General features: G+C 38.0%; 1 protein-coding gene across 5 annotated transcripts in view; it reads right to left on the bottom strand.

Annotated features, from left to right (window-relative positions):
- The window catches only part of csnk1a1 (casein kinase 1, alpha 1), a 46,455-nt gene extending 39,735 nt beyond the window's left edge, over nt 1-6,720 (bottom strand). For 2 of the 5 annotated variants that reach the window (XM_030395835.1, XM_030395834.1), the window contains exons 1-2: nt 5,937-6,720; nt 5,553-5,659 (exon numbers count right to left, since the gene is read on the bottom strand). In XM_030395835.1, the coding sequence (XP_030251695.1) occupies nt 5,553-5,659; nt 5,937-6,059 (230 nt within the window). In that variant the 5' untranslated portion in view covers nt 6,060-6,720. The remainder of the gene's footprint in view (nt 1-5,552; nt 5,660-5,936) is intronic. The other 3 variants (XM_030395837.1, XM_030395836.1, XM_030395833.1) reach the window with 2 other exon arrangements.
- Nucleotides 6,721-10,996: the final 4,276 nt, after the last annotated feature.

Raw genomic sequence — 10,996 nt, forward strand, 5'->3', positions numbered from 1 at the left:
ACCAAACACTGATGTCCTTACTATGCTGAAATACAATATGAAACACAACTGGAGATTAAGATACATTTATTTTAATTTAATCATTTGACATAGCCCCAAATGAAAATCACACTGCCTCAGTGTTTAACGTTGTAGAGGACATTGTTCACTGTACAAACTGTAATGCACACTGAAGCACTGCAATAAAAAAACAAAAAAAACAATTGATTAATTTGAAAGCACGCATGCCTGTAGGTGGATAACAAAATAACAAAATACTGTTAAGTTTGCTTAGGTCTGAGCATATGACTGAGGTTCCCATTGTCCAAATAGCATTAGCTTTGAGAACACAACTTAAAAAAATCGCCTAAAATGTACTTGACATTTTTGCTAGTGACAGCGGTCTCTTTCCAAAAGTTATTGTGAAGTGCTGGGCATATGCAAGGTTTTATAAATCACAATATTGCTTGGTGAACTGAGAATAAGTGTACAAACATAGTAAATATCTTACATCTTAAATCTTTCTAAAGATTCAAAGCTGATGCAATGTGGAAAATGTAAACCTCATTCATACACAAACTAAAACGTTTTTTTGAAACATAAGTCCTATAACACTCAAGGCCCAAGTTCTTTTAAACCTTTCACGTTGTATTTCACTGCTGGAGCCTTGTTTCTTGAACTGTACCAAAAGTTGAGTCGGTGTGGAAAGAACAGTGCAGGAATGGGGAAAAGACAGATAATGAAAGGTGGTGACTGTATGAAGGTAAACCAGGTTGTAGGGAGAGTGGAGGAGGGGCAGCAGGATTAGCAGGTTTGACAGGCTCCAACAAGATGATGCTGCTGCAAGAACCAAGTCTCAATGAATAGTCCCTGCTTGCATTACATGTGGAAATGCAAAATGTGTTGTGTGGGCCAAAGTGCGCACCAAATTTCAACTATTTAGATTTTGTTCTTTAGGTAAATGTTTTTAACAGTGCCACATTAGTCATGGTGGTGGTAGTTTCACAACCCAGTGTAACAATTCACTTTTTGAAATTGGTTGCTACATGAACCGAGAAAACAGAAAAGTACAACAAACTACAACACAAAACTACAACATCCAGAATACACTGTGTCGCCCGAGACCAATAAACACTCACACCAATGGGTGACATCCTGTGAGTTGGGTGGTGCTTGGTTTTGGCTCAGACTCCATTTTGAAAAAGGAAACAGTAATGCCTCTGGCTGCTAACAAACAATATCTCATTATAGCTAAAACACTAAAGTATGTTTTCGAAAACATTTTTGGGAGAAGATAATCAGCAGGATCATGGTTCATGCACCACAACTTTTGGCAATGGAAAGGCAAAAATAACCATGCTATAGTGTAATGAGCTGAACCTGATCCAGGCTGCTTGGTGGAAACAGCTAATGTCCTTGACAGCTGATACCTGGTAAAGCAGTATACCATTTGTCAAGGTGTGTGTATTCAGAAATGTATACATGTATACAAGTCATCGTACCTTAGTAGCCCCACAGCCATGGGGTGCTTTATTGTTTGATTTTTTAAAAAGCGTTTCCCCCAGTTTCCACTTGTTAATCTAAACATTTAAACGTTTGAGATCGTGACTCTACCATGCACGTTTTTGCTCAAAATTATTACATCATCACCATCAATAAACAGCGGTCCTGACCGACTGTCTCAGTGGATGCCGTTTCCCGGGGGAAAGTTCACCGAGGTCTCAGTCAGGAGGGCTGACAGTCCCTGAGATTTTTTTTTCTCAATACAAGTTGCCAGAGACAGTAACTACAAAAACAACAGTGGAAGACAACACACGGCAAGCTAAAGTTTTTTGCTCTGAATGACCACCATTCAATTTTGTGAGCTTGCTGCCTCTGCTGCCAGAGACAGAACAGACAGACACTTTTCCATGTATCTATGTGTGGATGCAGTATTTTTTTTCTTTCCTCATACAAGTTACCAAAAACACCAGTTACAACATCACTGTTCAGTCCTGTAACGCTGCATGTGGGACATTTCTCCGTTTTTGGTTGAGTGAAGGATCTGTTTAGCTAGACTGTGAACACCATCCGACTGTGCACCCCTACGCCTCTGGCTTTTCCTTTCACACAGACGGCATCTCGCCTCTGCTGCAGCTCTGATCCCACATCAGAGCCTCAGCGAAACTGTCCCTCCTCTTGGCATATGAAGCATTCACATAGACAGCAAGGCGAAGTATCAGTGCATGATTTCTGTACTAAAAGGGCAGTGTGGATCTGGCTATTGTATATATGGCCATGCCAGTTATAGAACAGGGAAGGAAAAGAAACACCAGGGCTCGAAAGAGCAAGGATTTCAGTCACATTTGTTTTCTAAAATTAAATGTATGCAAACTATGACGTTATGAGCATGTGCACAAGTAAATATTTGGCGTGGGAATCACAGGATTACTCAAGATACAATGCGTGACACATGGCCCACTATACCAATTATATCACGATACAGCAATTCTGTGATAATTGATACTCATCAAAAACTGCAGTAAGTCTTAGCATAGTGCCTCTTTCACAAATACACAACTGTGACTTGTCATTGTCCATATGTGCCATCACAGAAACTGGAAAAAGTCCAAACTGTTAGAAAACAGCACAGTTGTGCAGTAGAACAAGTTTTTCAGTCCTTAGATTAAGTTTACAAAACTATAGAACTATGAAGACAAATTAAGGTAAGACAGAAAATATAAATATCTCTTCATAAAAGTCACAAAAAATATATTAATTTTGGTGCTTTGCAAAAATAACCAACTTGTCTATGTAAACCTTGACACATGCCTTAGCGGTTTATCTGTTCAGAAACAGACAAAAACAAGTTTGTCATGATTTAAAAAGTTAACTTGTTTAATATAAACCTGGAACCTTTTAGTGCTTTAAAGTGTATTATTTAAACCTGAGGACATTTTAATTCATCCTCAAATATGCATGGTCTTCTTCAGGAACAGCAACTGATCAGCATGCTAGCACAATTATATCTGCAGACTGGAGTGCATCCTCCACCTTTCCTCTCGTCTCATTATTAAAGAGCTGGAATTGCCTTTTTCTGGTAAATATTTTCCGTTTGGCATTTCATACCTTGGTTCCAGTGTTTATAGCATTTGGCTAAAACCATCCTGTGGAGGTCCTTGTAATTTAACTCAGCGCTGGACTTCATAATACTGGCAGCCTTCGGGAACGAGAAAGGAAGCTTTGCTTTAGTTACAGCATTTACCGCTGCAGGTTGACTTAGGACATTAGCATTAGCCACTTTCTCAACAAGGGGATCGGGGCAGTGGTGTTGCAGGTGGCTTTGCATGTTCATGCCATTGCATATGTACTAAACTACCTTTACCAGACAGTTCTTGCATATCGCTAGACTCAAGATCAATCTTGTTTGTCTCATTAAACATTGCTGGGCAATCTCTTAACTTAACTTTCTTAACATTGCAGTCTGCCATTATCCCACTGTAAACTTCCTCTTTTTCTGCAAATTAACTTCTGTTCATGTTTCCCTTATTCATGTGGTAAGCACCACAGCGAGGAGCCATGGAGTAGTGACACTGGAAAGTTAAAGTGGCAGGGATATCTGTACACGTATTGTACAAGGAAGTACGACAATTTATTGCTGCCCTGCAGTGTCATCGGCTGAGTGAGCTAACAACTAACCGGGCCAATCGCTTACAATGGAGCTTAACACATAACGTGACGGACAGTTTAAGTTCAGAGGAACAGGACGTTTTGTCAACTGAGTTTAATTTGACAATGCAACAAGTGTACAGAAATTAAATATGCCCAAGTAACTTGACTAAACTTCACCATCAGTCATTCTACATGGTTTATGAGAATTAAGTATTGCATTTGGCAGACAGTGCCATATCCATTTAAAATCTGTTGTCAGTTTATGATCTTCTGCTTTCTGCTCTTTTGTTTTTTCAACGGATTCATGATGATGTATTGGACACACAAGGGGAAAAAAAATGTCAAACTCGTCCACTGGCAATGTGAATAGATTTTTAAAACAACCCTACAGTAATCAATTTGATAGTTTCTTTTCTCCTCTGTTTTCAGAAGTTATTCAGAATTGTACTATTCCCAGTGACAAGATATTGTGGACACTACTGAGAATGCCACGAAACCTGCTAAACAGGTTGAGATCAAGTTTTAGCTGGGCAATTAGTACACAGGGGAGGTACGCAGTAAGTACACAAAGAAGAATGCAAAGTCTATAGTTTCCATCTTTCAGATAAATAAAAAAAAAGATAGCAGACAGGCAAGGGTTTATAGACAAAACAAAGTCACTCAGTAACATGACTATTTTCCTAGCCAACATGACACGAATCAGGGGCCAAAATTGCTTATTTCAGGGTTAGGGTTAAAAATATGAGGTTATAAATCGGACACAAAAACTGAACCATGATAATAATGACCAATGTAAAAACTGCTGTAATTATGATATGCATCTCCGTCACCTTGATGCAAAATATTACCCAGTAATGAATTATAAATTCAACTTTATGCTGCAAACAAAGAAATAACTGGTGGATCAAATAGCGGGACAAAAAACACAGCAATGGAATACTATAATATATCTCTTTGGTCTAAGAGTGAAAATTATTTCAGTTAAATACACAGCTGGTTAAGCTATTAGTGTACCTTGCTCAAAATATGGGTCTACATGGATGGAAAAATGTACTATTCTTTTACTGTGCTGACCCAACTTCCATTGATTGAAAATTACTGCTCATTACATTTCCCTGTAATTGTGTACAACACCTTATCAATATGATTTTTTTTTAATCATTTATCAATTCAGCATTAGTCTTCCCCACTATCAACAAGCACACCGTCTTCTCCTTTTTAGATCAATTAACAAATAAATAAATGCCTCTGGCTCCCAATGACTCAGTGAATTTTACACGCCAACTCATAATATTAACGAGAGTAAATGCTACAGCTGCCATATACAGTGTGGGAATGAGGCTCAATTTGTGCTGTTCCAATGCTACCATGTTCTCTATTGGGATACACCCCAATGTAAACATTTATTTGAACGACACAAAAAATGTCTGAGCCGTTGCAGGGTAAATAAAGACCACGTAAGGACTGAAATCACGCGGTAAAGACACGCTTGTGTCGTGGAGCTTGGATTGTTGTTTTCGCTTCTGTGCTCTGCCGCCATTTTCTAACAGAGTAGAGGAGGACATATTGGGAGCTCCACACAACAAAAGAGGAGCGGCCATTTCCAACCACACAGTTGCTTTACCTCACCCCTGGCAGCTGTTATTCACGACAAAAGTGAACATTTGGGATCTGATCAGGACTGCTACCGAGCAACTTCATATATAGAGTTAAGACAGGCTGGGACTTAAAGAGTTTGCGCAAAATATATTGCTCCGAAGTAACCCCAGGCAGATTAACAGGCCTAATGCCAACAAGGTAGCTTCCACTTCCACAGCAGTTATATTTTTCCCAGAACAAAGTTTATCACACCAACATCGACAAACATTAAAATATGACTTCCTTTTGACACTTGTCGGACATCCAGGATATATTCCCCTTACCTAATGTGTGGGATCCCGACACCACCTTGTAGGATTTTGTACAGCTTGCTTTCGTATAACAACTGCGGATGTCTGGCTTTCTGTGATTCCAGTTTTACAGCTACCTCCTGAAAATGACAGAAACACAAGAAACATAAATGTACTGCTCCGTTTCTACTGCACCAGTTGAAGTAGAGACAAATTTTCTGTCACACTTGATACACTGAACCATACTTGCTAATGCATCGAGGCAAGTTTAACCAAAACAATTTTACATCGTGTTGGCCTTTTTACACTTCACTTGCCAGATTACAGAGCTATGTTTAAATCTGCTTCAAATACTTTTGACTTGGCTTCCAACTTCTGCAAGAACACAGACGTATGTAGACGTTGATAGTGACTTACCTCTCCATTTGTAATGTTGATGGCCAGATATATGTCACCGAAAGATCCTGATCCAATTTTTCTGACAAGCTTGTATTTTCCACCGACTATGAATTCGGCCTTGGAACCACTGCTGCTCGCCATAATGTCCTAAATGACAATCTCCTCCCGATTCTCTTCAGAAAATTCTGTGTGGCAGCCCAGAACACAGAGTCCTGTACGTCCAGTCGATGTTGATATGGGTAATTATGGACTAATCGTATATCCAAAGAATGGTATTAACAACAACGCAACAAGCAAGTCCAATATATATATATTTTAAGATTTCTCCTGGCGCTATTCGCTTGATTCATAGGCCACCAGATAGAATGGATCTTTGTTAAAATAAAGCCTCTTCACTGAATAGCGTGTCAGTGTCGACGTATATACATCCACAACCAAATCCGAAAAAGCTTACGGCCTTCGGTAACCACCCAGCTACTTCGAAGTAGCAGCTAACTTACTTAACGCTAAATCTAACGTCGGCTAACGTTAGCATCAAGCTAACGTTGTCAAAAGGACCGCCGCGGAAGAAAAAAAAATGCGCGGACCTCCTCTGTGATGAGGGGCAAAAAAAAATGCCTGTTTGATCGCAGTTTCGTTGGTATCCTTACTCTTCGACCTTTTAAGTCCTTTAAGAGCGTTTTTTGCTAACTTCAAGGGCCGCAACCGTCTGTACAAAGCGCAGCCCACTCACTCCGCCATCTTGTCTTCTCTACCCTTTATTCTCTCAGCTGGTTTCCGTTGGAGGCGATTAGCTAAGGTCAGACATCTCATGACCCCTTCAGGTACTATCGGAAATAACACAATCAACACTCATTTCATACACTATGTCCGCCGCAGCAAAATGATACGTAGTTTTGAATGGGGAGGGTCTTTGATATGAAGCCCACAGTTTATCCCGTACAATGAACAACGATAATCGTTTATATAACATAATGTTTGATTTATGAATATGATGCTTATTTAATCTATCCATTGCTTGTACTTTGTCACTCGCTGTTGCGTGTCTTTTTGCCCAGGATTTCTAATGACAAATATAACCATCAAGGCAATTAAAACTGGAGAGGTTATATTTATAAGGATCCTGTTTTCGACCTGAGTTCCCTTGAATGCAACTACAGGTGGTTTTATTATTGTCATTATTATTAGTATTAGCAGTAGTAGTAGAAGTAGTAGTAGTATTTTACAAAATCCATGTACAAAAATGATTATTATTGTTAGTAGTAGTAGTAGCAGTAGTAGTATTTAACAAGATCCATGTACAAAAATCAAGGAGGCGCAGAAGCATACAAAATACGAAACAAACAAAGAAAGAAAAAAGCAGCTTAAAGGGATCTGTGATCAAAATATATTGAAGCGTAAAGTTATAACAAATAATGCCAACAAGTTATATTGCATTGCCTTTTTCATAACTTCAACTACATTTTACAAGAATGAGGATCTTGTTGATGAGAAAGTGGTTTTAGGACTGTCCATAACAAGTATATAAACAATGTATTTTTGAGAAGAGTTCAAGCTGAAAAATCCATGGGTTAAGCCAGTCGTGTATATCCAGCCATAAAGCCTTGGGATACATACATACCTAGAAGAAATGATCAGTGGTTTCAACATCATTGCAAAATGCACATTCATCAGTTGGAATTGCAGTTGTAACAATGGGATACACACCATTTAAGATCATAAAATGGATTTCTTTAGTGGGATAATGCGGAAATCTAATATTTTGTTCTTAGTGGGTGAATAGTTCTGTTTCTGGCTCACACCCTCCAAATAAAAGTTGGGGAAGACAATAGGTGATGTATCACGAAGGGCTTGAGTTGCAATAATTTCAACAACTGTCATTTTTCTGTGATGGAGTGAGCAGAAGCGCACTACTTTGTCACAAAAACATTCATGAAGTCTGGTTCAATAATGGCATTGTGACCAAATCTGCCTGATCAAAAATATACATACAGTAACTTGACCAATCAATTTAGGTGATGGGTCAAATGTTCTTTGTAGCATTGCCTCTTAACTTCTCCTGATTGATTCTGATTGATAACTGGTGACTTTTGTCGGCCGACCCATTAGACTCCACAAACACTATAATGGAAAAGTCAGGAAAGTCACTTGGAGCAATTTCAAAGCAGTTACAGATATCCCAAAATCAACTGTACAAACAACTGTTTGTAAGTATGTGTGTCACTGCCACCATCAGGAAGAAAACACAAACTATCACCTGCTGCTGAGAGAATTTGGTCAGGATGGTCAAGAGTCAACCAAATGACACCAAAAAGCTAGTGTGAGATGAATAAGAAGCTGCTGGAAGACAGGTGACAGTGTCCACAGTCAAGTGTCTTTTGCATCATCATGGACTAAGAGGCTGCCGGGCAAGAAAGAAGCCCTTTCCCCAGACACAGCAACTTGACTGGAGTTTCCTGGACAACAAAAAAAACCCTGGAGGAAAGAGCCAGAGGACTACCAGAAGCTTATGGATGGCTATAAAATGCATCTAACTGATGTGAAAATGACCAAGGGACATTTAACCACATAACAGAATAACTGTATATATATATTCTGGATCCAGCAGATTTGGCCACATTTTTAGAAGAACTACAAAAAATGAATTGAAATTGAAGCAAACATCATTCATATTTTTTGCAGTGAGGTAGGATGTGTTCCACTCATTCCAGCACAAGAGAGCTGTAGAAATCATTGGAATTGAAAATTGCCATGATATACAGGTGTATACCAGTGTATGTAAACTTTTGACGACAACTGTAAGGAAGTCACCTACGAAACGCCTCTTTCCATCCAGTTATTGTTATAAGTGATTTGTTTATGACAATTATATATCTATCATTCCATATCGGAGTGTTATGTGGGATGAAATTGTGATTGTAAAGGTGTTTCTAATATAAAAGGGCATGTTGGTAATAAAGGGACAATTTGTGAGTCTTTCAAATGAAATCACAGTTAATCAAGTAAAAATTCAATGCCTTCAAAATTCTTATTTATTATAATACCAAATGTTATTGTTTTTTATGAAGGATTTAGGATTAAGTTTCGATTTATAAACTTAAAACAATAGCTTGTTGGCCTCCATCTTTAAATTATTTTATCATCTCCACTCCCTTGATATAGTTAATTTTCTTTTTTCAAATATGATCAAAATATTGTCTGATTTATCTTTTAATAGCTCTATTTGGAGTAGCCAATGAGTACGCTGGATAGATTCTCATTAAGATACTTTCCATTTTAGTCAAAAATATTCAACATAATAAACTAATGTGTCTCAGTGCCCATGCATTAAGTCTAGATCGGCAACCATAAATTACCTTCCAAGCTTTCATATTTTCAATTTCAATTGGATTTTTTGATGTATATTTGCCCTCATATTTCACAGTAGATTTAAGGGGAATGCTTTGTATGCAACTTTGATGAACTGGCAGTAACTCACATAAATGTAGCTTTCGACCAGATGCTTTGGAGAAAGTTCAAATACCTTTCAGAATCTTGGGGACTTCAGTTTGGCACTTCACAGAGATGGTGGTATCTTCTGCTAACTGGCTGATGATTATTGGCTTCCCAAGTACTTGTAATTGAGCGATATTTGAAGTTTGAATAAAGGTAGTGTACCAATTTCATTTGCTTTTATAAAAAGAAATTGAGAAAAATGACAGACTTGTTGAACTCTGTGTTTAATTATAAATCAGTGTGACATACATTCTGGTAAAGAGACTGGACTATTTGTATTTTCATAAAGAGATTGTTTAATGTTTTGAAATGTATCCCAAAAACCTAAGCAGCTCAAATTAAATAGTTTCTCAGTCAAGTCAAATGCTTTATCAAAGCCAAGAAATAGAATTAATTCATTGTCTTCTGTCAAATGTCTTTAGGCTAAGCAGACAAGTACCATACAAATGTTCTTGTGGATGAATCTGCCTTTCATAAATCAAGATTGGGAATCACTTTTAATTTTATGTATATTCTATTGGATCTCCTGGTATACACAAGGGCTACAATTTTGTTGTCAGTGTTGGTCTCAGATTGTCTAATATTTTGGGGTTCTTACCCGGTTTTGTTCTTATGCCTTGTTTCATAATGGAAGGGGAGGCCAAATTGCCAGTAGCCTCCTTTAGCAAAAGAGAGAATGGACGTTTAAATAAGTCCCAAAAATGTCTCATCACTCCTTGGAGATTCGTATAAAGACAAACTCTCAACCGCTTTATTTGGCTCAAGTGACATCAGCATCGCATAGCCCTGTTAACTCCGTCATTATGAGGAATACGATATAACATATGGTTGAAAGAGTCAGCATCATCAGTAGAAAAGGCTGAGGGACATAGTTTTCTATTGGACACATTTTCCTTGGCAATAAGGGCTGGATATGTATTAACTGGGTTGTGAATTAATAATGCTATGATTGAGTTTTTTTCCTGCCTTTTCTTTTCTAACTGACAGGGATACGCCCTGAATGTCCATTTTGCCCTGGATCTTATGTAGGCCCTCTTAGCTTTCTTAAGATAGATTTCATCAAGCTTGCAAATTTTGTAATGTTTGTTTACCATTGTCAGTAAATAATGTCTAATTGCAACAAGTTTGTATCATTATTTCTTGTAAATTTAGACTTTCTGATATTTGTTAATTTTACGGAGTGATTTTCCAAATGTTACTCTAAGTGTACTCTAATGTTAGCGTATTCACTGAATATAAATTTCATGAATTCCCATTTAGAAACAACAGGTTTATCAAGCATCATGTCAGATATAATGGCTTTATTGCCATCATTAAATGTTTTCTATTTTTATAAACTACAATTACATTGCCTGTACTTTGTTTCTGTAGCAACCACCAGGGGGATTGCAAGTCAACTTAATAATAGAATGATCAGTCAGAGGAGATGCTGACATACAACAGTCAGAAAAATAATTCAACATAGAGAAGGAAATAACTGTCTGGCCCCCACCAAATACCTTCACAAGAACCATATTCCCATGTGCTGTATGTGGGTCTGTTGAAGGTATTTGGTGTGGGCCAGATCTGGGCCGCAACAATTT

The sequence above is a fragment of the Sparus aurata genome, chromosome 18 (genome assembly GCF_900880675.1).
Source record: "Sparus aurata chromosome 18, fSpaAur1.1, whole genome shotgun sequence".
Classification (NCBI taxonomy): Eukaryota; Metazoa; Chordata; class Actinopteri; order Spariformes; family Sparidae; genus Sparus; species Sparus aurata.